Source organism: Aythya ferina (assembly GCF_964211825.1).
Source record: "Aythya ferina genome assembly, chromosome: 1".
Lineage (NCBI taxonomy): Eukaryota > Metazoa > Chordata > Aves > Anseriformes > Anatidae > Aythya > Aythya ferina.
The window spans coordinates 122553136-122580481 of record NC_140296.1 but is presented as its reverse complement, the minus strand read 5'-3'; the positions used below and the strand labels follow the sequence as shown (position 1 = coordinate 122580481).

The 27346-nt window shown below is 47.5% G+C and overlaps 1 protein-coding gene across 2 annotated transcripts in view; it reads left to right on the top strand.

Moving 5' to 3' along the window:
- Nucleotides 1–1308: 1308 nt before the first annotated feature.
- The window catches only part of GSK3B (glycogen synthase kinase 3 beta), a 132568-nt gene continuing 106530 nt past the window's right edge, over nt 1309–27346 (top strand). Inside the window, exon 1 of one of the 2 annotated variants that reach the window (XM_084500476.1) lies at nt 1309–2357. In XM_084500476.1, the coding sequence (XP_084356602.1) occupies nt 2270–2357 (88 nt within the window). In that variant the 5' untranslated portion in view covers nt 1309–2269. The remainder of the gene's footprint in view (nt 2358–27346) is intronic. The other variant, XM_084500477.1, reaches the window with a different exon arrangement.

The following is a 27346-nucleotide window of genomic DNA, read 5'->3' as shown; positions in this document are numbered from 1 at the left end:
ACGTTAAGAGGAGCGAAACCTTGCGTTTTTAACGGGAATTATCACACCTTTGTGCTTCCACACGGGGGTAGGACCGCACACCCCCAGGAAAGTGGCCCCTGACGGGTCACTGAGGGGGGAACCCCAGGGAATGGTCTAGGGGCAAACAGGGGCTCAGGGCCCTAACGGCTGCAACGGTTTTAACGGTCGTAATGGGCTGGGTAACGGTTTTAACGGTTTTGACAGCTGTAACGGGCCGGGTAACAATTTTAACGTTTTTAACAGCCGTAATGGCCCGGGTAACGGTTTTAACGGTTTGTAAGCGGCTGGGTAATGGGTTTTAACGGTTGTAACGGCCGTAACGGGCCGGGTAATGGTTGTAATGGCTGTTAACAGCAGTAAGCGGCTGGGTAACGGTTTTAACGGTTGTAAACGGCCGGGTAACGGTTTTAACGGTTATTAACGGCTGTAACGGTCCGGGTAATGGTTGTAACGGTTGTTAACGGCCGTAACGGGCCGGGTAACGGTTGTAACGGTTGCACCGGAGGCTGCCCCGCCCTGGGGCGACAGGCCGTGAGGGAGGTTGCCTCAAACGGGCATTAACGGCCCCGGAGCCGTTTGGACACCACTCTCAGGGAGCCGTGGCGGCCATGCCGGCTCCCAAGGGGTGGGGTCCCGTCCCCGGTGTCTCCCCCCCCGCCACAGGCACGGCCCCGGCCTCAGGGCGGCGCCGAGCCCGCCCCGCCGCACTGCGCATGCGCGCTGCCCGCCCTGCGCAGCCGGTGAGGTCATAAAGGTGAGCGAGGCGGCGCGCGAGGCCCCACCGCGGCGAAGCGTGGCCCGCCAGGCCCCGCCCCCCTCCCCTCCCCTCGCCCAATGGGAGCGGGCGCTGCCCGCCGGTGCTGCCCGCGGATTGGTCGGCGGCAGACAGCTGGCTGGCGTCTTCGGGCCGCCTCATCGCCCCCAGCCAATGGCAGCGCGCCGCCGCGGCAGCCAATCACAGCCCGCGGCCGCTCTCCGCTTAGGGGCTGCGGCCCGAAGCCGTCGCAGGGCCGTGCAACCGCGGCCGCTGATTGGCCGCGCCGCTTCGGCTCCCTTCGGCTCCTCCCGGCAGAGCCGGCCGCCTCCCATTGGCTGCCGGACCGCGCTGCTAGGGCGGCGGCGCCGCTCCGCCATTGGCCCGCCGCCTGGCTTCGGGAGGGCTCGGCCGCGCCCGATTGGCTCCGAGCCGCCACAGCCATCCCCGGAGCGGCCTCGCCATTGGCTCCGAGCACGCTCGGCTGTTTCCGTGACGGGGAAGGGGGGGGGGGGGGTTTGCAACGAGCGCGTCGGCCCCTTCGGCTGCCTATTCACAGACGGCGCCTACGGCCGTTGCGCAGCGTAGGGCAGCGGCGCGCATAGGCGGCTGCGCTGCGTTCGCGGGCTCGGCGTAAGCGGCAGCAGGGAGCAGCAGCAGCGCGCTGAGGGCAACGAGCCGCCGCCGCCATGGCCCGCCCCGCCGCCGCCGGCCGGCCCCCTCGCCGTGCGGGGGCCGTGAGGAGCCGCCCGGCCGCCACCGGCACCGCCTGAGCGCCGCCGTCAGGGGAGAGGCCCCGCCGCCCGGCCGCATCACCGCGCCGCCCGCCGCGGATCCCTCCGCCGCCGCCGCTGTTGGATTCCCTGGGCGAGCGGCCGCAGCACCGCCTCCCCGCCGGGACGATCCCTCCGCTTGAGAGGGAGGGGGGGGGGAGAGGAGAGGGGAGGGAGGAGGAGGAGAAGTAGTCCCCGCTGCTCCCGCAGAGGAGACGGAAGGGGATTAAAAAAAAAAAAAATAAGGAGGAATAAGGATAAAAAGGAGGAGAAAAAGCCAACAAGGAGAGAAAGGAAGGAAGGAAGAGGAGCCCCGAGCCTCCGCCCCATGTGACTGGCGCGGAGGGTGGGGGCAGCGAGGCCTAGCGCAGCCCCGCGGCGGGCGGGCGGGGGCGGCTCCGGCAGCCGGGGCGCTGCGGGGAGAAAAAGGGGGAAAAAAAAAAAAAAGAAAAGAAAAGCGGGGGGCGAAATGGCGCTGTGAGGGGACGGACAGAGCGACAGAGCGACGGACAGAGCGGCGGGCAGCCCGGCGGCACCGCCAGGGGAAGGGCTCGGGTCCCCCCCCCCCCCCCCGTGAGGGGCCGCGGTTGATGAGGCAGGGCTCGCCCTGAGCGGCGGGAGAGGGCCCTGAGGAGGAGGAGGAGGAGGAGGAGGGAGGAAGAGCAGCAGCAGCAGGAGGAGGAGGAGGAGGAGGAGAGAGGCGCAGCCGCAGCCCGAGACCATGTCCGGGCGGCCCAGGACCACGTCCTTCGCGGAGAGCTGCAAGCCGGTGCAGCAGCCCTCGGCCTTCGGCAGCATGAAAGTCAGCCGTGAGTATCGGGCTGGGGGGGGGGGGGGGGCTGCGACACCCCCCAGACCCCAAAAAAGCCGCCCTGCCCCTGGCCTCGGCCCCTCTGCCCGCTGGCAGCCCTTCCCTTTGTCAAGCGGGCTCCCAGGGCCGGGGTTTTGTCTGTGTGGCTGTGTCTCCCCCCCCCTCCTTTCCCCTCTTTTCCCCCCTTCCCCACCATGAATGACGGGCAGGCAGGTGCCCCCCCTTGCTCCCCATCCCCCTATATATATAAATATATTTTCCCTTTTTCCGTTTTTTTATCCCCTCTTCTCTCCCAACGCCCTGAGATCTCGGGTGTGAGCACCTCCTAGTCCAGCCCATTTTATAAAAAAAAAAAAAAAAAAAAAAAAAAAAGGTGGTTTGGGGGAGGGAAATGGGGTACAAAAGGTGCCTCTTTCGCGATTCAGGCAGCGCTAAAATCGCTCGGTAACGCCGAAAATAAGAAACAGCCTCCCCGCCGCATGTGAGTAGACCGAGGGGTTATTCCCGGCTGGCTGCTCGGGGGGAATATTGTTGGGAGCCAGGCCTAGGCTTTATGCCGCACGGGCACGTTTGGGGTTGGCAGAGCGTGGGGTGGGTGCCCACCCTTTGGATCCCAACCCCCTCCAGCCAGGGGGAGCTGGGGCTGTTGGACACGAATTCATGGCATCTGGGCAAAGGGGGAAAAAGGCCCTGCTCTGAGTCGCCAAAGAGGAGCACCGGGGTTATAATAGGAAACGTTCTGGCTCCTCATTTGAATGCGTGCATGCGAGTGACCCGATCGCTGTGCTGCCGGCCTGGTTTGTGAGGAATATTTTCCCCTTTTTCTGCTGGAAATGGAGGCTGGGGGGGCTTTACGGGAGCCGGAGGGCTGGCCGTGCGGTGCCGTTTGGTCGATCCCTTCGGTGCTTGCCCGTAGCCACACCTGACACAGGGGTTGATATTGTTCGAGGCGCTTCCTGCAGGGGCTCCGCGTGCCCGGGGGCTTTTTGACAGATCAAAAAGGGATCTTGTTGGATCTTGAGGGATTTCTCACGGGTTTCTCTCTGCGCCGAAATGTCTCCCGCTGCGGGCGAAGCCTCGAAGAGGGTGCCGGGCTTGGTTGGGGGCTGTCGCCTGCCTTGGATCCGCATGATCGGGGCGCCTGCAGCACTTAAAAAAAAAAAAAAAAAAAAAAAAAAAAAAACAACAAAAAAAAAAACAGGGAGTGCAGTTAACCCGTATTATTAGCAGATCCAGCGTTTCACGCGCGTTTGGGGGTCTTGATTTCTGTGGGGGAAAAGCCGTGGGCGACTCCATTTTAATGTATCGATCCACTTGATGTGCGTGCGGAACGAGGAGCGGGTTTTGTTGGCCGGGCTTTCTGCAGGTGGCCGCCTAATTCGGGCGAGACCTAGCCCTGTCATGCTCGGTGCCTGAATTTGTCTGATTCAAGCTCTCCGCAGCTTGGTTCTTGAAAGGTCACTGATGCTCCTTTCCCGTTTATTCGAGGTCAGAGCCTAGGCAGATGCTCGCCTGCGAAGAGAGTGCTAACTGAGGCAGACTAACAAGTTTGCAAATATGATTCAATCCCCAGCGTATACCACGGAGGGAGAAACAAAGGCCGGAGCATAAAGCGCACGCACTTGCGATAACCCCCCCAGTCGCTCTAGTCATGTGCTCCTGGTCCTTCTGCTGCCTGGAAAAAAAAATGTCAGAACAAAGCAGGAGAACCACAGGCGAGGGCTGTGTGGGAAACGCAGTTGGGATTTCTTTTTTTTTTTTTTTTTTTTTTTTCAATGAATCCACCCGTGGAAGACGGTCCAGGAAGTTGAAACTTTTTATTCTCTCCTTTGTGAGAGGGCAGCAGCAGGTTGCCAGAAAGGGCGAGTATTTTTCTGGGTCCCCGTGAGTTTTAGGAGCCCCTTATGGCGTGATGTGGCAAGCCGTCTATTACCACCGTTGTTGAGTGCTTGGGGAAAAAATAATAAAAAAAAAAAAAATCAATTAGTGGTGAACGGGGAGTTTGCTGGGCTCCTTGGTCTTGCTGTAGGTTTTCAGAGTGATACTTAGTGACATTTTGAGCCCTTTTGACTGAAGGCCGGGACAAAAGGTTCCCTGTGAAGCAGGTGAAAATGGACAGAGCTTTGTTTTCTGAGCCTCGCAGACACCTCCAGTACCCCGGTGGTGGTGCAGGCCTTCTCCAAGCCCCCGGGGAGCCCAGCCCGAGCTGCTGGGTGCCCGCCTTGTTGTTTTAATTTGGAAGCCCGGAGTGGTGGCGAAACGAAACGATGAAGTCACTCTGGCCCCGCTGCCTCTCCAGCCACTGCTGCGGCTGGCTGGGCCCAGCAAGAGTTATCCAGGGAGGAAGGAGGGACTCGAGTGATGGGCTGGAAGGCTTGGGAGAAGTCGTGGCTCTCTGGATCCCGAGGAGGAGGAGGAGGACAATGGCAGGGTGATTGCTCTGGTGCGCAGGGCTTTTCATCTCGCTCCCTGCGTAATTTATTAGACTTTGTGCTCCCAAGTTGATAAGGAAGCCCCAGCCTTGGGTGAAAGGAGGTTGTCCACAGCTGCTGGGAAGGATGGCTTCTCACGGCTCTGCCACGAGGATTTTATTGCCCCTCTGGGAGAGGGAACGCTGTGGGAAGCACACGGGGGAACAAAGATCACGGCTGTGAGGTCCAGGCTGTGACCTCAGCATCTAACAGTTGCAATTCCACCTCAATCCTTCAACTCCAACATCAGGTGATGAGTATCCGAGCCGAGGGCTTCCCGTTCTCCCCGTGCTGACGTTCCCTACCTGCTCACAGAGAGAAGAGGCGCGGGCTCAAGGCTTCCTTTTGTTCCTCACCTCCTTGTGCTTCCCGAAGGGGACAAAAATAATCCCGCGGAATAAAGGGTAGTCATGCAACACGCCACCAAAAATATCGGTGTAAAAATAGAAGCCCAAAGTTTGCAGTTTGAGAATTTTCGCCTAATGACTGTGGAATTGATTTATTATTATTATTATTTTTTTCCCCTCCTCTGGAAAGTGTTTTTAAGCAACACCAAGCCCTGGCAGACAGCGGTGCTTGTTGTAACTGTAGCGAATTGCGTTGTTGGTCTGCAGTAAACAATGTCAGGGCTGATGCTTGCTGCGGGGAGCTTTTTGCTCTGTGTGTGTGTTTGTGCCACGGCTTTGTAAAAGGTTGTGCAGGATTTGTTAAGGGAGAGGGTGAGGAAGGCGCTTCTGTTTGCTTTTTAGCTCGCTCTCGTGCTGCACACAATCTCGGTTGCAAAATCTAAAGGCCAATCTTGTCATAACTCACTTTGGGCTCTTCGGAAGAATGTTACGCCGGTGCCAAGCTTGCCTTTTGTTGAGATGTTTCTTTTTCTTGGGAGATTCACTCTGGTTTTGTGCCGTGTTACCCTCCAGAAGCCCAGCGGGGCGGTAGGGGTTCACATCTCCTGGCGCCTGAACCTGATGCATCCCTCGTTAGTACGAGGGGGCCTTAAATAATGGGTCTGGAAGGACCGGGCGTGATGTCCGGGCTGATCTACCTGTAGGAAGAGCCTCCAGCAGGCTGGAAAAGAGGCACCCCGGGCAACCTCAGCGAGAGGGAAGGAGCTGAGGGACCCGGCGCGGTGGCTGGGCCCGTGCTGCCTCCTGTTTCCCAACCCCGTTAGGGTAGGGCCCTCCCTGGTGCTTTGATAGCAGTTTCTGCCTAATGGGTTGCTGCAACTGGAAGCCGCCCATCCTGCTCTCCTTGCTGGAGAGAGGAAGATCCCTCCCTTCCAGCAGCCTGCTGAGAGCTGCTGCCTGCCCTCCGCTCAGCCTGGCCCTGTCCAGCTTTCTGCCTGCTGCCGGGGGGACGGCTTTCCTCGCGCCTGAAATAAGTAATAATAATGATAATAATGAAAAAAATGAACTCACTGGGATTGGTTAATAATGGCTCTGGGTGCTGCAGGGGAGTGTCTCGCACCGCAGTGACCCAAAGTCACACCTTGCAGCCTGAAAAGGAGCAAAACAGCTCTCTGATGCTCTTATTCCCAACGCTGGCGAGCTGTTTTCTCTTTATTCCTGTCATTTGTGGTAGTTGAGCAGAAAAATATCTCGTAAGAAGATGAGGTTTGCCATTGCAACCTGTTAAATGATAATTCCACTAATTCTTCTGTCACCCATGGAGGGTTGACTTTATTTTTTCATCTATCTGAGACACACTGGGAGCCATCCTGCACCTTTTATTGTTCTCTCACCCATCTGCACGTTTCTTCTTCCTTACTCCACTTCCTGGAGGTGATTCCCTCTTGTGTTATCACTTGATTAGCCTGTTCTGGTTTATAGCAATACTTTAACCACCTTGTTCACGTATTTATGCAGCTGGAGAAAGCCATACCACTTAAGAAATATGTTCTGGGCTCTGGAAGTTACGTCCCTTCATCCCCTAACTTGGTAGGGTCTTGGAGGTATCACGCAGTAAAGCTTTCTGTACTGGGATCTTCTCATGGCTAAGAAAAACAATTCCTTGCCATCCATCCTAAAACACCACCTCAGGCCGAAGGGTTTTCCTCTGCTGCCCCAAGAGTTCTCCCATTTTGATGGGCTGTATCTCTGAGTGCTGTTTCGGAGAGACCAGCAATGGGTTTCCAGTGTTGGTGCCCAGTGTGATAAAAGCGCAGCGCTGTCCTCTTTTTTTCTCCCAAGGGCTGAACTCGCATTGGCAGGCCTGCAAGGTGTCTGCCTTGTCTGGGGGCTTTTCTTTCCTCCCCCAGTTAAAGCTCAGAGCTGTGCAGGGCTCTAGCCCTTTCTGAATTGACCCCATGCCAAATCCCTTGGTTATCTGAACGCCTGGGCCGACAACGCGCAAGGTGGTTGGAGAGCGTGTGCAGCCTCGTTGTCGGAGCTGCTGCAGCCTTTGCTTTCAATGTTTTCTCCAGAATCGGAAGGTTTGCTATCTTGATGTTTCCAGAAATTTCCACGGACTTGCTCGCTGGGCGTTTTTCTGGACTTCTTTCCTCCGTTTTTGATGAAGTCTTTTCTCTGAGGACTTTCAGTTGGCTGTCGCTGGCGTGGGAAGTGCCAAGGTGGCCATCTCCTGCAGAACCTCTTGTGGCTGGTAGAGGCACTTGACTGCTTCCTGGCTCCGGCCAGCACAGCTTCGAGAGACGGACACACTTCTGAAGCGAAGCAGCAATGAAAAGGAGCTCACTGAAAGCTTAAAAACCTAAAAGGTTTGTACAGGTCAAAACCCATTCCCATTTCCCTTTTGTAGCGCCTGCAGCATCAGTCTCCCACAGACAAAACATCTCCAGTTGCTCTGGCTCATTCAAGAGGAGCTCTACCCAAACCCTTTAGCAGACAAAATTTGGGTAACAACTAGAGGAAGAAGAACTATTTTCACCAAATCTTCAGCACCTCTGCTGGGCGAGTGGGTTGCCAATAACTGGAGCAAAGTCCATCACCAGGTGCTTTGCACTCCATCGAGCCCTTGATATTTCGCTGGGGTTGCGCATCTGTAATGTGGAATTCACTTAGCTGGGGGAGTGGCACCGTGGGGCTGCAGGGTGCCATAAAAAAATCCCTCTTTCTTGTTTGTAAGCAAGGACTTGAGGCTAAAAAATAGAGTTTTGTAACTTTGTAATAGGTGTGAGGAGGGCCGAGTGTCTTCTGCTTCATAGGTTATAACCTGCTTCTGCCTCGTAGGTTTAGCGGCGTTGCTTGGAGAGGTGCAAATGTTTTTTTTTTTGGTGTAGGAAGCTTTTGTTGATTGCGTTTGAGCCTGGAAAGCAGCTCTTGGACGTAATGTATGGCAGGAATGCGAAGCGGTGCGGTTACATTGCTCGGCGTGTCTCTTCAGGCACTTGGGCAGCTTGCAAGGAACCTGCTCGTGGTCCAGTGCCCGACAGGAGAAAGTCTGCATCCTGTTGGACTCCCGATCAGAAGAGGACAGGAAAAGCACTCCAGACTGATACCACTGGATAAATAACGCCAGGGAGGGTTTGTGGGGTTTCAGGAAACCCCCCGGTTGTGCCTGTGTGAAGATGAGCGTCTGAGTGCAGCTCCAAAAGTCGCCACAGGCTTTTGGATCAGAGCGCTCCGCCGGGGAGAAGTTGGGTGTTGGCTCCCAAGTTATAACCAGAAGGGAAGCAGCAGCTGAATTTTTCCAACCAAGACAGTCTTCTTACAGCCACAACTATAGAGCATCGTCTGTTTTGACTTTTTTAGTAGGAATATAATTCTTGTCGGCTACAAGCCCTGTAGTTCAAAGCAGTATCTTTTGCCAGGAATGCAGGCAATTGTTGAATTTTCAGGCAGGCCAAGAATATGTTTTGTGGAAAGATAAACTGAAAGTTGACTGCTTCAGAGCAAACCTTGATTTTCTTTGCAGCGCAGAAAGAGCAAAACCACGTAGTTGTGGTTGCCGGGGCCAAGCTCTTGGGTTTTCTTGATTCACACCCTGCTGCAAATGGTTGCACAGAACCTATAGGATTATTGGTATCCCATCTCTCACGTGATTCAGGTAGTTTAAGTATTAAAAAAAAATAAATGGTAACACCATGAATTGACTTCTATGAGTGGGTTTCCCTGGGGGAGGAAGGGGACACAAATTTGTCAGCCTAAATAAGCAGAATATTTGATTGTTGGCCAAACAAACGTGAATCATTTGGCACGGATCCGTATCCCCGGGAGTGGAGTCGACGGCCCTAAATGAATTTCCACACGTTGGTGGGAGGTCGAGGATCAGCATCGGAAAGGAATGTTTTGTGCTTTGCCGGGAGAACGCAAACTTTCTGGCAGGTGAGCAGATGTCAGGCTCCTGGAATGGGTTTTCTTTACCCCGTACAATTGCTCAATTGAAACTTGCAGGAGCGGAAAATGATGTTGCCCGTGAGCAGATCGTATCTGTGGGCCCTTCCACCTCCAGTCTCGCAACCTCGTGCGTGCGGGCCTGGGAGCTGCCACCGCAGGCAGCGTAACGCCGGCTGCTGGCTGCGAGTTGAGTTGGTGGTTTTTCTGCGTTTCTCTTGAAAAACAGAGAAATCTTAGTAATCACATTTCTGCTTTAGTGACTTTGGAGTAGGTTTCCCCAACCTGTTGATTTTCGGAGTCCATGTATTAGTAACCACAACGGGCTACAGAGCTGATTTGAGTCTTGGGGAAATTCTTTAAAGCCTAGGTGTTGGGTTTTTTCTGTCTGACAAGGTCGTCTTTGAGCAATGAAGACCACCAAGATTGCAAATCTCTTGTTTGTCCTGATAGACTTCACTTCAGTGGACCAAAACTTCTCTTCTTCTGGACTTACTTTGTCTGGATGTGGAAAAGGGTGTTGCTGGGAGCTGGGACAGCAAAAGAATTGTGGCTTTTCTCCCTGGGAGCACATGTGTAGTGCTTCTGGGATTTTGGAGGCAAGTCTAGAAACCTCAAGTCCATATGCATGAAGTAGCCCTCATATTTACAGAAGCCAGGTATTCATGAGGCAAGAAACAACACCTTTTGTGTGGTGGCAGTGCTTTGGCTTTATGCAATAGTCTGTGGATTTCTTTATAATCCGCTGGATTCTTTCAGCCCTGGCAATGTTTGAGCAGTTGGTTGTCGACTGGAAATGTTGGTCGTAGTGGGCCAACAACTCTAAAAGGGAATACTGCAGGTATGTTAATGCCACGTCCAGAACTTTTCATAATTAGGATACTTCAGAGATGCTCATATCAAGACAATGATGCCCACTGCATTTCAAAATGTATGGTAAAAGCCCAGTTTTCATTCCTAGATGGTGGTGTAATTAGTTACTGTAGAACTTGTACTAGCAACATATGCCTGTTAGTTTATTCAGATGTTGTTTTTTTGGCTTTGTGCTACGGCTTTTTGTTTTTTTGCTTTCTTGTTTGAAAAGCAGCTGGAATCAGGAAGAGGTTCCTGGCGGACCAGGTCCAAGTCAGCCACTTCTAGATAAGAACAAATCATAAAATATTCTCTAACAGCCCCTTTTACTTGATGCATTTTCACGTGTCTTTGAGCGTAAAGAGAGGGTGAGAGAAGAGGGACGCGTTTGTGTTGTCAGAAACCTTATATGAGGGGGAGATGATGATGATTTAGGCTTCTGGGATCTGGAATTTAAACCCAGACCATGTGTGAAGGTTTTGCTTTAGAGCTTCAGCTTTAAGCCTTTAAAGCCTGCTTTAAAACATCCTGCCAAAGCTGGGTTGACTAAGTACATTTCTTGAGACCAAACTTGGGAGCAATGTTTTAATATTTGAACAATAATTGTTTTGTCAGAGATAGTGAACCTGTTTCTCATTTTACTTCCCATGATATGTTTTGAGACTCGGTAATGTCCTATCCCGCTGGCGTTAACATTTAATTTTGATGCTGCTAAGGGAGCTCTGGAAGAGGCTGCATTGCAACTTAATGCTCTGTCTTCTATGGCTCCAAATGTCTTTTTTTTTTTTTTTGTTTCCCCCTTTGAGTATTATGACGATGGGAGGCTTTTCACCTGCTTGCAAATCTTGCTCTCAGGTTGTCAGCAAGCCATTTTTTAAAGATCATACTGATAAGGTAGGAAATTGGATTCCCCACTTGGAAAAGTTGTCAAGTTTCTTCTGTGTGTGTATGGCTATAAAATGGAGTCTTTTTAAAACTCGCAAGAAATTAGTTTTCAAGGACACAGTCACTGTGTGACTTTAAAATGGAATTTTATTTTCGTTTGGCAAGTTTGAAAGATTTTTGGTATAGGGAGAGGCTGGAAAAACAATTTTGCACATATTTGCAGTGCTGTTGAGTGATTCTATAACAGTACGTACCGAGGGCTGGGATTCAACACCTATGGGCTTTTCAGGATATGTCTGGGAGGGAAGCAAAAATCCCAGAGCAATTCTAAACTTCCACCTGTAGTAGGTTTAGTTGTCTTTAGGAAATCATAGTTAATGTCACTGCTTTCACTAGGCCCTTCAACCACTGCATTGATGGTAATGCTGCGGTAAGAATGCTTCACTGACGTGGAAAAAGTACGAGGATTTGACAGTGCTGTTAATATTTGAAGTTAGGTTTCTGCTCGTATAACATGCACTGTCACAGAAACGCTCCAATGCTGGGGACTTTTTTGTTCTAAATTTTGGGTGGGTTGGTTTTGTGCTACGCGTAAGGTATTGCAGTTTTGCATTGTGGCCGGGTGTAGTTTTTTGACTGTAGCCTGTTTGAAAGACCTCTTATTTCTGAGTATAGTAGAACAAAGGCAAACGTTTCTAAAAATTCAGGTAATGTCCTGGATTTTTGTCAGGAAAATGAGTTGATAAAGGGGCTTGGAATTTGTCTACTCAAGAAGAAAAATTAGTTTTCATCTGACCCTTAAGAGAGAGATGCAATGAAACTCCTGGATAGTTGTTGGTTGAAATCCTTGAATTCTAGTAAGCGCTCTGGGCATCTATCATGTTGGTTTGCCTTGAATCCCAATTCTATCAGTATATAAAATATGCAGTGAGATAGGTGATGATAATTTGGCTGCTGTTTTTTAACACAAAGCCTGCTGTATGGAATTACTCCATGTATGGAAGTAGCTCTGCCATTAATTGCTAGTTCTGGTGCTTTAGTGGAAAATAAGTCATTAAATGTTAAATATGTAACTGCCACGTAATACCTTTTACACCTGTTTTTAACTAAAAATTCAAAGAGCTAGTGCAATAATAACCAGTGTTCCACCAAATATCTATTCTTTTTGTGAAATGTCCTCCTTTGTCAACTGTACCTCCTTGGCTGTCCTGCAGTGGAGTACGTAATGCCTAACTGCATTCAGAGGAGCTCCAAGGACATCAGAGAATACATTCAAAACGTTCTTGACAGATGGACAAAGCAGTGGTACGTGAATAAGGTGTGGTTCAGCAGGGGCAGACGTGGTCTGTAAGGTTTTGGTGAGGCTCAGCTGTGCAGGTAACAGGGTGGGGGGTGACTGGGCAGGCGGGGAGATCTGTGGAGAAGAGCCTGCAGGTAGATGTTGGTGTTGCCAAACCAGCAAATGTTTTTTACTGGGTGTCTTGACAGAAATGTCAGGTGAAATGCATGAAGTTGGCCTTCTCACTTCATTGTGTGCTGGTAAGCCTGCAGCACCTAGCTTCGGTGGTGTTTTGGGAGAGGAGCAGGCTGTGGGCGAAGGGGAGTCATCAGGGATCTGGAACACGCGCTCTCAGGGGACGCTGAAAGCATTTAGGATGATTTCTTTTACAAGAAATCAAAGGCAGATTTCTTTTGATGACATCCTCTAAATATGTTAGATAGCTGGAAAGAAAAGACGAAGCTGTTCTCTTTTCCGCTGGAGCTGGAACAAGCTGTGGGCTTAAACTTAAGCAGCAAGCATGCTTTCAGTTAGTTGATTCAGCTTCTAAGAACAACGGGAGCACTGGAATAGATTAGGAAGGCTGTCGGTTTCCCAGCAGTGGCTGTTTTAGAAATTTGCCAGGTAGTTTAGATCTAGAAGTTGGTAGAAGTTTAAGTGAAGACAGCCTGTGGCCCTTCCCAGCTTCATTTTCTGTTGTTCTGGTCAGTTCTGCATGGCCTTGGGATGAATTTCCAAGATCCTGCTCTTATTTCTTTCCCCCCCTGGCACGGAGTAGCCCAGTGCTGTTGGCAGCTTGCTGGAGGGTGGTGGGTTTGTGAAAGGTGATGGGGGTCGGTGAAACCTGCCGCAGCTTTCAGACCTACAGGCTGGGTCAGCCCAGGGAGCTCGCTCCAGTTTGGGAATTTACTGGATGCGATGGCTTGTCCTGCCCTTGGCACGGAGCTCTGATTTCTGAAAGAGCCTCCTTAGCCTCGGCGTTTAGGTAAATGTGCTGTATTTAGAAGGGCTTAGCCTGCCTGGGGAGGTTTTTATTCTAGTTAGAGGTTTAAACGAGCTCTGAATTTTGTTTTTGACATAAGTGCTGTTCAGATGAAAGCTTGCTGTAATTTGGGAGTCCCGTCCTGCAGTTGAGAACCGCACAATTTCTGTGGGGGATCTCCGTGGCTTTCTTTGTATGGGGCCTAAGAAAAACAATTCTTTCCTTCAATTTTTGAGCCTGTGGTTTTTGCTTCAACACAAAAGAATTTAGCGCAAGTGAAGAACTGCTCAGAGCTTCAAGTGCAGCCCCAGGACCATGTTGGAGTAGCTGTGTAAGGTCCAGCCTGATGACGGGGGGTGTCTGCCCAAAAGAGCTTCAAGCAGGTGATCTTGGCGTATGTATAATGCCAGTGCCTGAAGAATATTTGTCCCTTAATGTATAACTTTCTAATCACAGCACTCACGTGAGCTTCTGTTTAATAAATGGGCAAGCGTCTGAAGAACGTGTGTAGAAACCAGATGTTGCATAGAATATGAGCCAAGGAAGAAAATAACTTGTTGGTCTGTATGTGGAGTGTAGCTAGATACCTTCTGATTTTATTTCTGCTCCTCTTCAGAGCTGGAAGAGTCGATGCAGACCTTGAAAATCAAAGCGGTGTCAAGTTAATCCTAAAATTTTTAGGGGTTTTAATTGACTTCCCGAACTTGATATAGAAATAAGAGGGATGTGTGAAGCTGGAGCTCTCACACGAGAACTAAAGATGCTTCAGAGCAAAAATGATCGTCTCCACTGATAAGTGGTTTCCAATTTGGTGCTGAAACTCTGAGGAGTAGTACTAAGCAATGCTTCCTTTTCTGTACCTCACAAAGCTTCAGTAGTTCGGTGTACGTATGAGGCTACTGCAAGGCTGACATCCTGAATTACTGCTAATATAACATCTACAATCATTTATTTATTTATAATTCTTTTGAAGCCTTGCTTCCTTATTTCAAATGATATTGAGTGTTCAAAAACAGGCGGATATCAAATTCAACTCTCTCTCTTATCTGCTCAAATGGGAGAGAAGAAGTGATAACCCTGAAGCCTTATGCCAGACTTGTCCTAAGGTACAGCAGTAGCCCAGAATGCCTTTTATGTTTTCACCTTTTAAGTCTTTGGCTGCTGAAAGCGTTAGACCTCTAGCTGGAAGAAAGGCTTGCTGGAGACTTGCTGTGCTCCACTTCTCTGCAGCACTTTGAAGGCTGTGCAGAGCGTTTGCTCGGACTTTGACATGCACAAAATTGTCCTTCTCTTAGGTGGCTCAGACTTTCAGAGGTGTACAGATCTTTTTTTTTGTCTGCAGCTGTCATCATCTGAATGATGGAATAATTTACAACTGAAAACTGACAAGGTTTAAAACACCAGGAAATAAAACCAAACAAAAAACCAACCCATTCCCTTCCCTCAGCTTGTTGTTGAGTTCAGGAGTGCAGCAGGTGAGTATCAGACAGTTGGTACCTAACTGGAATAGTAACACAAGTGCATTAGCTTACAGAAGTAACCTCCTCATGGAGAATAAAAACTAGAGAAAAGCACCCATTCCTCATCTTCTGGATTTGCCAAACTATTAGGAACTTCTCTTCATATATAAGACTGTTGGTTCAAATGGTCATGTATCGCTTTTTTCTTCTTTACCTTTGTTATAGTTTGTATTCTTGCTTGGAGTCACGTGGAACCACAGCTCTTGAAGTGGAATTCCTTTGGAAAATGTTGTATTTGTTGTTTGTAATGCCAGAGTTTAGTTTAGTTGACGGTACTCTTCACATTTTTATGGGTTTTAGTTTTATGCAAGTATGCTTTTCAAGTACAAAACAAAAAAAACCTACATGGATTTTGAAGGTAAAGGGTAAGTGGAAGGGCAAGCCTGAAAATGGGTCTGGCTTAAAGAACACAGTGATGTACCTTTGGATTAAAAAAAAAAAAAAAAAAAGCAGCAATTTGGTAATGGTAATTTAATGTTTCAGATCTTACTGATGTCTTAGATGTTTATTTAAAATGCTTCAGAACTTTTTTGGGATAATTGGCTTTCAAAGCTCTTTAGAGGTGGTGGTAGACACATATGCAAATTGACTAAGTTTCCAGGTTTGGACTAAAACTGATGTGCAGATGAGCTCATCCATCCAGGAAGTTGTTGAATAGAAAGGTTCAGTTGAATGGGACCTACAAATATCTTTGGCTCCAGCTGCCTGACCACTTCAGGGCTAACCAAAAGTTAAAGCATATCACTGAGGGCATTATCCAAATGCCTCTTGAACACTGGCAGCCATGGGGCACAACCACCTTTCCAGGAAGCCTGCTCCAGGGTTTGACCACCCTCAGGGGAAATAAATTTTCACTAATGTCCATTCTGACCGTGTTCTGGCGCAGCGTTGTGCCCTTCCCATGCATCCCATCATTGGGGACAGGAGCAGAGGCTGCACCTCCTCTGCGCTTCCCCTCCTCAGGGAGCTGCAGAGAACCATGGGGTGGCCTCTCAGCCTCTTTTTCTCCACACTGGGCAACCCAGGTGTCCTCAGCCTCTCCTCACAGGACATGTGTCCTGCCCTTTTACCAGCTTTACTCCATTCCTGGTGCAAAACCCTATGCATACCCATGTTGAATTTCATGCTGCTGATGGTTGTCCACCACTCCGCTGTGTCTAGATCCTTCTGCAAGGATTCGCATCCATCCAGAGAGCCAACAGCACCTTCCAGTCCAGCATTGTCAGCAAGTGGTAATTAATACATCCAGTGTACCCAAAAGCAGTGCTTGCTTTTAGTGATAAAGAAAATTCCCTCGCCTGTATGTGAAGGTGAATTTTTTCAGTGTTCACGTTTCAAATTCCTGCCAGTGGGAAGAGAATGGGAAGTCTCATCATTCAAGAAAACCTCAGTGAAATTTATATTCTTATATAAGTGCATCTTGCCTTTTTTTGTTTAAAAATACTCCCCTGCTACATTTTATTCTTACTTCCCACTAATATGGGAGTAGGATAACGTACAGAAATACTTTGGTGGCCATGAATGCTGTGGGAATTGCATGTAATGTGGAAAACTCTCCTGCTACAAGCCTGTCAGTTGGAAACGTGCATGGGCAAGGCATTGCACTGGGTGTTGGTATGACTGGGACATCTGAACAGCAAGAACACTGTGAATAGTGAAAGAATACATTTTTTTAAAAAATCTTAAATCTCCAGTTCCTGTATAAGAGAAGGTAAAGCTGAGAGTCTTTCATGATTTTAAAATGCCACCAACAAAACTCTCTCTCAAAAAAAGCCATGCTGAAGGGGGATGTTCTGGCATATATGGAGCTGGAGTCTGTCTTTGTTGTGGCTTGAAGAGAAAGCCTTGCTTGCTTTTAATAATGAACAGTCGTGTGCCCTTGCCCAGACCACTAAAATGGCTGGAATAAAGCTAAAATGAATAAATAGAAACATGCTAATTTAGTTGTTCATGGACGTGCAGGGGACGTTCCTGTGGTTAGTAGTAAGTAGGGCAGCCATATAACTTTATCAGATGTGGAGTTGTCTCGACTTGCATTGAGTATAGGAGCTTTCCACACCAGCAGACTTGTTTTCCAGGCTCTCTCTAAGACTTGAGGCTGGTTTCATAAAAACATTTTGTCCAGATGACGATGATGACTCCCCCCTCTGCCTCCTCACGTCGTCTTCTGTGAGGAAAAATAAGAGACCCATCCCATATTGAGTTCCACTTTCCAATTTGTTGAAGCTTTTTACCATCCCGCTTGGTACACTTGAGCAATTCTTCGACTTCTTTAAGAGGCATTACTAATTTTTGGCTGCCTCTAGCACGTTGGGCATGCTCACAGACTATTTAGGGGATTTCCCTGCTCATTTTAAAGTCCGTAACTACCTATGGGCTGGTTGTAATCCAAGTTCAGGGACCGGCGGAGTATTGCTCAACGTGTTACGTCTCGCTGAGGTTTCAGATTGCTCTGAACTGTCACAGCCTGGCTTGGAGTTGGGTTATTTACAATGCAGAGGGGAGCTGGGTGTAGTGTTGGACATGAGGGAGAGCAGTAGCTGGTCCTACGTCATGAGATGTGGTGGAAAACAAGTTGATAGGAAAATATTGGAGGTTAAAATATTAACTTTTGTAACTTAAGGTACAGTTAAAATTCTTTGGAGTTTGAGATGAACAGGGTTACGCTGATATAACAGTTTTGTGACAGCATAGAGACTTAAATTCAGTGCTTTACAGTATTTATGTACAAAGTCAATACACTGGAAAAGAAAGTGGGAGTACTAGTAAGGTCTTGTTTGTTTTTTGTTTTTTTTTTTTTTTTTTTTTTTACTGGGGGGAACGTGCCTGTATCAAGTTTTGTGCAGAAGATCCTTAAAAAAAAATCATAAACCTTATAATGAAGGTAGATAGATAAACTTGCTCAAGTTTTATTTGAAGTGCCTTTTTACCCCTCCATGCAGTTTTCTCCTTTTTTTCCCTAAACCAGTCTTCTAAGTGCTTCTTTTGCCATTTAGTAAAACCATTGTATTTTAGGTGTGGATAAGGAAGTTATTTCTCTGCTCATCTCAATCGCTTCTCTCAAAGGCTTTTATGTAGAAAACTCAAAAGGAAAATTAAAAAAAAAATAAAATAATAAAAAAAAAAAAAGGTTTTTGGTCAGAATGCCACAAGTGTTTTGAATTACTGTTCAAGTCCCTGACCTACTAACAGCAAAACCTTTTCTTCACAGCTTTTTATTTTAGTCTTAGGGGAGAATTTTAGACAAATCCTCTTCAGCACTAGCAGCCTTAACTCGACTGTCAAAATTTGTTTTCTAAGGCCTTCTGCAAGTGAGAGGGCTCACCATCCAGTATGCCCACAGCAGAACAAACCCTCCATTTAGCCAGGGAGTTGCATCTAATCAGGTACTAACACATGGTCAGTTTTTGCTATGTTTCCAAGCACAGGTGGCTCTGATCAGCTTTTATTTGGACCCTGACTTTCTATCCTCTCTAGCCTTTTCTGTCTTTGAGGTCCTGTTTGACTTTGATAAAAGCGTGCACAAGTGTCTGTGTATAATAATTTATTTTTAATGTGCTGTTGAGGTGTGCCACTTGCTTCTTTTTCTTTTTTTCTTCTTCACTTGTTGACTCTCCCACCACGGTTCTTACGCAGTGACCATTTTTGCTAAAGGCTGATGTTTCTTGCCTGGACAATCACAGCTTTAAAGGAATCTTTACTTTTTAATTACTGCTATGTGTTATATTGTCCCTGGTCAGCTGAGCTTTATGCTTTATCTGGTCTGAGGACCGTGGTGCTCATTGCCAGAAGGGAGGCCTGCACGCTTCTCTCTGATCCTACGTGGTCCTACCAGGACGTCGGTGCCACAGCCATCTCCAGCTGAACACCTGTGGCTGTTCTGTGAAAATAACACTTATTTCTTCCTACTCATAAGTCCAGCCTTTGTCTGCACTTTGTATGCAGCAGATAAAAAGATACTCTGATACAAGAAAAATGAAGTAATAGTTTCATGTGCTGTTTGAGGGCGTTTCTGCTGTTCTTTGGTATTTTGAAGCCTTTTTGCAGCCAGCGGTGAAATTAATTATATTTACAAAGGAAGCACTTGCTCGTTTGGAGTAGCGTCCTCAGTATTTGGTAGCTCGATCACTTCAGGGTTCATAAGAAGCACACTCAAGCCTTGGCACAAGCCTGCAACAACTTCTGGAAAGCCCGGCAACTCATGTCTTCTGGCTATGAGGTGTCTCTCAGTCTCTCCCAGCGTTGTCACATACATACTGCTTATAACCGGATGGAAACAGGCTTGAACTTCTAAACTCTGGCTTCAATGCTTCTTTGTTTGTTGTGGCTTTTTATTTTTTTATTATTTTCTGTGGAACCAAAGTACTCGGCCTTTTTGATGCAGAACCGCCTGGTTTGAGCTTTGGGCCGAGCGAGCTCACCAGGCCTGTGAGTGGAGTCTGAGGTGTGCTGAGGCATGTAAGCTGCTGGATAGGTTTGGGGATGATGCTCCACCTTGTAGAGAGGCCATAAAATAACCACAGTTATGGCCAAGGCGTAAAACCTTGCGTGTGAATGTTGCTTGTGGCCCACCAAGGCTCTCCTCGATTTCCTCTAATTGCTGGCACATATCCCGCTGGTGGGTCCAAAAAACTGGAATTCTGCTTGTTTTATCTGTGTCTCGTGAACGTGTGGATTCAAATTAAATATTCATCTACACACTAGGAACTGAAATATTTATTTTGGCCTAATTTTTGTAGGTTTGCTTTACCCTTTCCTTGCTGACAGATTGGACTCTCAATCTAATTTTTATGTAGAAATCATAGTTAAATAAGAATTCATCGTTTTATTAGCTATTATATTAAAATATAAAAATAAACAGCTTATATGTGTATATATTAAAGATCTGCAATATGAGCTAGCTGCTTTCTCAGCTGGAAACAGCACAAAGGACGTGGAGCTTATGTCCCTCTTCCTCCAGGTCTTGGCTTTCGTGTTTCTCCGTGTGTGCTCAAACTCCTCTGTTTTGCCTCCACACTTCCTCCAGCACACACCCCAGTTACAGTTGTTATTTTTGGCTGTGATCCAGAGCCCAGAATTTGTTTTGCAGAAAAACATTATTTTTTTTCTACGCAGAATTCCTTGAAATATAACGTGACTGACATCCGTCGCTCTGAACACGGGGCTGATGCTTAAATAAAAATACCTGCTTCCAAGACGTCCCATTGTCTGCCTTTCCCAAATGAAGCACGGTTAGGTTGCCTTTATACAATATACTTGAAAGCATTTGGACTTCATAAACTGTCTTAAACAGCTGAGATGGTTGGGATTTTTGGCTGACATGGGGTATTAGGCTTTTTAGAGGGCTGTCAGAGGGCTCCTTTGCTTTTGTGTGTATAATAGATCCACTTACAACTCAAGAAGACACAATGTGCTTAGGGAAAGCCACTGTTATTTGTTGAGGAAACACCCGTTTATTTACACAGCCAAGTGGTTGAAACCTTGCTTTAGCAGTAAAAAATTGGCTATATACTTAGCTAAAATGTGTGGATTAACAAATGTTGCTTCTCTAAATTTTAAAAATATCTTGGGTATATTTAGCTTGTCCTTAGAAACTCAGCGTGTTTATTGCTGGAGTAGAGCTTCCTGTTATGTTTGGAATATTGAAATAATGAAGCGCTTCATTCTTCCCATGAATTCACATGAATTTTCTCCTTGCTGCTATTTAAGACTTTTTCTTTGCATTGCGGTAGCAGCTCTAAAAGACGTTGTCTTCGGAGTTGTCAGAAGGTTGCACAGTTTTTCGTTGAGCCTCTCTACAGCAACCTACACACAGCATCTGATGGTCGATTAAAACCTCAACTTCCATTCTCGTGTTTGGGCAAAGCTTGATTTACTTCTCTATATGTGGGAGAGTAAGATCAAAAGTCAAATGTGGAACTTTGCTCTTCAGAGAGCAGCCCTACAGCCTGATGACCCCTTAGTCTTCATCTACAGGGTTGCTGTGCAGTGGCTGCAAGCCTTTGTATGACGCTGTGGGAGCAAATGTGTTGCTCGCTGCCACAGAGCCAGCAGGAATGGGCTCTCCTTGGCAGAAGTTACGTTGCTTCCCCGTGGTAGTACATATTTGGAGGCTGAAAGTAGGGTTTATAAAAGTTGGAGGCTGTGTAGAGAGCAAACACCTTACTCATAAGTAGTGGAAAGTATTCCCTCTTTGAAGAGGCTCCAGTCTGTACATTTTTTGTATAAACGTGCTGTACTTCAGCAGTGTGGTGGTATTCCATCTTGGTCAAGCCTTGCTACAGCGGGGGAACTTGGAGATGCTTGTTTTATGCTAGTTATTCCCAAATCGTGCTCTCCTGGTGGATGTGTGGTTGGCAGAGCGCTCGTGCTGGAGAGGTTCCAGCTCTCTGTGTGCCTAGTCATTTTTTGCCTTTTGGTGGTGGTGGTGGAGGGAGGAACCACAACCCAGTGCTCTGCTCGTGTTTGTGGTAAAATCACCTTGTGCTGCTTCAGTAGCTTCTCACATTTTCTATCGTGGTTTCATTTCGCAGATAGGTACGCTGGAGTTTTCAGCCTCCCTGCCTGTGCACGTATGCTTCTGCTCGGCTAATGACTGCGAGGTTTTCTGAGATGCTGTGTTTCATACCGTTTTGGCTTTTCATGCCACACGGTGTACATTTTTATATTACTTTTATATCTATATGGTTTAATACAGATGTGGCAGATACACATCTGATCCCAACCAGGAGGCATACTGAAATTGGCACGATGGTTTTATTTGGAATTCAGAGATTAACTAATTATTTCTTTCTTCTTCCTTTAATTAAACAAAGCTTATTTGACTTAAAACTAGCATGTTGGGTAAAACTGCATCTTTATTTAAAAACAGATGTTGGTTCCTTTTATGGCTTTTTTTTTTTTTCCCTCCATCTGCTCAGGTGCACTTCTATAAGGCAGAAAATACAATTTTACCATCTTTGGGATTGCAAAGCTTTGATCCCCTTGTTCCAGTTTGTTCTGGGATGGGCAGACCTGTATGTGTACTACAGCTGATGGAAAAAACATGATTGTGGAGAAATCTACGTCCATCCTTTTTCCTCAGGCACTTAATAACATGTAGGGGTTCTTCTGCTAGTTTTAAATATGATACAGCTGAATGGTTGAATCAACTAAATATATATTTTCTTGACTTGAAGCAGGGAGAAATTCTCGAACAGCATGGTTCAGAAATAAGTAGTTCTGATATTTTTATTAGACAGTGTTGGACTCAACTATTAAGAATTTATTTTTTGCTTTGGAGAAGAAAATTGAGTTCTGTTCTTTACGTGTAAGTAGAAACTCAGCCTTTTCCTTGCTGGGGAGGTAAAGCAGGTGCCTTGATTGACCTTGGCTGATCAGGTCAAGGTATATTAAAGGCGAGTTGTGCGTATCTAATTTGATGTAAGAATACCTGTGCGTAACGTGTCTCAATTTAATCTTATCTAATTTCCTCATTTCTCGGCCGTGTGTAGATAAGCCCTTAGGATGGTTTCTATATTGTATTTTACTACCTCGGGCAGCTGCTTATGGCCTTAATGCAGGCCAGGGAGTAAATGGAAGAGGTTGCCATACCTCTTGCATACCTGCATCACAAGCGGGGAATCGAGAATAAAAGCATTTGGGGTAAATTGCACAATGCTCAAGTCATCGAGTTGGACAAAACGAGTATGGTAAAGGCGATGATTAGGACTGATGAGATAAGAGCTTCAGTGGGTGTTTCACTAGAAGTCAAGGACCGGCAAAGAATTGAAGGTATTGCCAGGTGTCCTAATAACCCAGTTTCCCTACAACGTTGACATTTTTTCCCCTTTCCCTCCCCTGTTCTGTCTTGAAATTGCCAGGGGAGCTGGGGAAAGGGCACTTTCTGGTTAGCGAGCTGGCGTTCAGCTGCAGCCACGTAGTGCCGGAGCTGCCTGGAACTGACCCTGAGCGGTGACGTGAGCCTGCGTGAGCTCATAGGCACCACGCACTTCTAAGAATGTGCCACTGCGGAGTCATTCATAGTTCAGAGTCCTCTCTGTTGAATTTCACATCCTCCTACAAAATGTTTACAGACAGGAGCAGCAGGGTAAGCAGCCAGAAATAGAAAAAAAGCAAATTGTCAGTTCTGGAGATCTCGAGCGCTCTTAAACGTGTTGGCTTAAATCTTGCTTGCTTAAAGCAGCAGCCTGTTCTGAACTGAATGTAAAGGTTAGCAAATTACTCATTCTGCTTGCTGTCTTCTCGATTAAGAGCAATTGAATGATGTTTTTAGAGATTTTGTTGCTAAAGATTTCCTTCTCTCCTCTAAAGCTACTTCCTGCCTCGCGGTGTTGAGCCAGATTGTGTCTGAATACTGATGTCCCATGCTGTGTGTGGGCTGCTCCCTGCCTGTCTCCCAGAAAAGCACTGGTGGGGTAGTGGCTTCCCTGTTGAAGCCTGTTAGATGGCAGCAGAATGAAGAAAATGGAAGCAGTCAGCCCTCAGCAACTGAGGATATTTTTTATTCTTCTGTAGGATGTAGAATTGTGATGGTTTTGTCATGGACCTGGTTAATGCAGATGGGGTCTGTTTTGAGCTGTTACCCCAAAAACTTAAAAAGAAAGCCAAGGTTACTATACCACATTACAGCCTATGGTTTGGAAAGAAATCCTCGAGATAGAATTCCCTTTACTGTGCACCTTTGGCACCTCCCCATTACTAAGACTCTCGGACCTCACGCCTTTAGAGGGTTTGGGCATGTTTTATCTGTCACCGCTTGTGTTACGGCCTGTCACGAGTAGATTCTGGGTAGGTAATGGTGGCAGAGACGCCCACTGATGCAATAAAAGCACACATGGGTTGTGGTTATAATTCAGTTTGCAGCCTGCATATCCATAGCACAAGTAAAGCATCTGCTTGATACCCAAGCACAGAGTGACCTGACTCCACAAGAGGTAGCTCTCGCTATTACAAGTTTCCTAAGGGTGTGTTGTCAAGATTTTAAAGCAAGTTGGGTGAGACAGGGTGGGTAAAGAAACGAGGTCAAATGTAGGTGGAAGCAGAGCTCTGGAATGCTTTAAAGCAGAGGTTGAGGAGTTTGTGGACACACATGGCACAGACTTCTGAGCTGCGCAGCTAATGCTGCCTGCTTTCTTAGGGATTTGTCCATTTATTTCTACATGTGCTGTAGCTCAGTGACCTTAGTTTCCTCCTCGCAGGCAGAGAAGGCATTTGTTTTGGCTCATCAGGAGCACAGCATGTTTTTGCCGGTGCCTGGTATGTGTATGCTGATCAGTTGGCTTCCAGGCGGTGTGCAGGAGCTGGTCCCGCCTGCCTTGCTCTGTGGAAGTGTTACCTTGGTCCCTGAGCTGACAGGGGCTCCACAATGTCTCTGAGATTTCTGCTCTTCAACGCCACGTCGATAATGGCCGGTGAGTTCCAGGTCTTTTGGTGAGGGTGAGGAAAATCAAACGGGCCGAATAGCGACCACATCAGCCTAATAAACTCAGGGCACTGTTTGAAAACCAGTGGTGGCCAATTCAGAGAATGTACAGTGGAAACAGAGCAGGGTGCAAATCAGACACAGAGATGATTTTTGCTGATAATTTGTCCCTTCAGGCAAAAGTTTCATTTTTCCCCAGCATATCAATTTGCAAGTCATGTTTTAATCCCTGTCATTACGCTGAGTGCTTTGCAGGCATTGCCTAATGAAGCTATCATGGCGTGCTGACTTCTAAAGGCACAGTCAGCCAGAAGGACTCGTCCACTACGTGAGGCTCTCAGTTCAGTCCCCGGCTCCGTTGCAGTTTTTAGTTTTGCTCTGCTTTAGTCACAGGGCGCTTTTTCATTGATAGTAGCAACAGTCACCTTGTCATAGTACTGCATTACAATGTCTTGTTTTAGTGAATGGTGAAACAAGCACCTGGTTGTAGAGCTCCTGGAGGCTTCACTGCTGTCCCCGAATAAAGAAAACGGGATGAGGAGCACCAGCAATATCTTACAGATGAAGAGGATGAAAAAAAAAAGCTGGCAGGTTGGGACCGGGTTGCCTTCTCTTATTACTGATGTGAGAACGTGTGCGAGCTGAGCGTGCCTGGCTCCCAGCCTGCTAGCTGGGCTGCCTCAGTTGAAAGCTTTGGTGTGGTGTGGTGGGAGCATGCCAGCAGAGGGGAACTTCATATCAGTACGTGCAATCCCATGTGGAAATGGCTTCACCAAATTAAGGTGCCTTCATAGCCTCCCAGTTGCGTCCACGGTAGGGTTCTTACTGTTCAGTCAACGTTGCTCTCTGATGTAGGCAAATATGGCTTTGTGCAGCGTCCCAGCTTAAAGAAATGGGATTAAAGATCGGGTATTTTTGAGGGCGATTACAGAACGTGAAGCCCAGTGTCCAGCAGGAATAGGAACTGATGGGTATGGGCACGTCCAGTCACTGTAGGATAACTGAGTGAGACTCTGGGTTGTGCTGGCCACCTGTGTGTTTGCTCTGAGCCTATACAAGGAACATAAACTGCAGGGGAATAACCTCAGGTGGAAAGCTGCAGCGTGGTAATTAATTCTGTAGTGAATTCACTCATGTTTTCCATGCAGCGGCTTGTTTATGTGTTCAGAGGGACGGGGTCGGTCTGCCCGCGATTGTCCCTTTGTCATCGCCCAGACTGCAGGCGTTTTACCCAGGAGGGTCTCCTTTGTACCTAGCCAGACCCTGGGCACTGCTGGTACCTCCCAGGCCCTTCCCCTTTTGGCACAGAGCCCCCTTCCTCCCTGTGAGCAGAGGTGTTGGCTGCAATTCGCTGCTCAAGCCCTCGCTGTGCAGCCAGGGGGATGCACGCATCTGCCTTGTGCTAAAGGTTATGGTTTAGCTGGCAAACTGCTTATAAGTACTGCAAACCTGGTAGCTAAACATCTAGTTTGGGCCTTCTTAATCAAGAGCTGCCAATCTGTGCCGCAGCCTGCATTGTTCTGCACGAGGCTGAAATGCTGAAGTTAGGAAGAGGTAGGGCAGCTCCATCTCAGCAGCTCTGGGAGGTGCTGACTAAACATCCTCTTCCTCCCGCCTCATCCCTGCTGAGCACAATTCATATCCCATGTCTTTTGAACGAGCTTCTGAGAAGTTTGGGTGACCGGCTTTAGAGCCAGAGGAGCTGCCTGCTCAGATCCTCAAAGAGGAAGCAGCTAACTCAAACCCTGCCTGGTCCTTTGCCTGCTCCTTGGTTTCAGTCTTGCCAGTCGTGGTATTTGGCTGAGGCAGGATAAATCTCTCCAAGAGATGAGATTACAGAACTTTATTTCTTTTTTTTTTCCTCCTAGACCCACTTTGTACAGGTGACTGTCTCACCAGTTGATTGGAAGTAATTTCATTTATGTACTTCAGTATTTACTTTCAGAGTAGAGGATGTGGCATTTTATTTTTCTCCATTTCCTTTTGCAAGTGTACTTTCATTTTCCTTTTCGGCTCACTTACTCTCCATTTTTTTTCTTTACCGTTCTCTGCCCGATTTCAACAAAAATGCTCCTTTTTCCCTTTCAGGCTGGATCACTTTTTTCATTCTCAGTGTCTTTCTTCAGGTGTTGTCTTCTGCTGTTGCCGCTACTTCGCTTTCCCTCGTTGACCTGTCATCTTACGCATCAGGTTATGTTGCTAGCAGTGCAGCTTCCTTCCTTCCTCCCTTCCATCCGTAAGGTGTGTAGGATGCCATTCGTTCAGGGCAGCCAGTTTTCATGCCTTGGCTGCAATTTCTATTTTCGTTGCTGCCTGTTTACCCCTGCAAGGAAAGATGATGAGAAATGGTGTCTAGCCTGGCTGACTTGCAGGATGAGTCATCCTCACACCTAACATGCAGGCAGGTTTTTTGTGCGATTCGAGCTAATGAATTTTGGTCGTAATATCTGGAACAAAACACCTGATGTGAAACTTCTGATGAAGGCAGTTTTGGTGAACCAGATCCCACAGGAAATCAGTGAATTACAATGAAATAATTACTTACTTCTCTCTGTCAGCACCTTGCTCACCAGGCGGGGGAGAACCAGCAGGTTGTTGTGCTCAGCCTGCCTTTTTTTTTTTAATTTTTATTTTTTTTAAAGAGTGTTGATCAAGTAAGTGAATGCCTTCAAGAGAGCATGGGAGTTAAAGTTGATATTTCCTTAATGCTTTTCTACTCAAGATTTCACACCTCCAGTGGATTTGGGGCCTAGAAATTACTTTCCTAACAGAAACACCCAGGTCAGAGGTTGTTTGAGTTTGCCCTTAAAAGTAACTCATCTAAATTAATGACATTCTGCAACAGCTATTGAATCATTCTTTGAGTGATTGTTTTGTATATGTTATATATATATTTTTATTTTGTTTTTATTTGCACCCTTGTGTAATGTGTGTATGTATGCGTATAGATTTGGCAAGGCCTTGATTTTTTTCATGGAAGCCCTTCACACGTTTGATGCTCCTCTTGAACATCATTTTAATACAACTTAGGGGTGCAAGTCACAGTTAGTTCAGCATCGGTTTCAGCAGAGCTGTCTCGGTGGTATCAAGATGGGGTTCAGCCATTCGCTGTCTTCCTGTTCTACGTGTGGTCTCGCTGGAGCTTGCATGACCACACGGCGAGCCAGCTGAACTTGCTTATGCACCAGAAAGTGAACTCAGTGAGCAAACGAACAGTTTTCCACCAGCTTAGCGACTGGAATTGGCTTATTTTGTAGCTATGATGACAAAGGATGGGGTGGA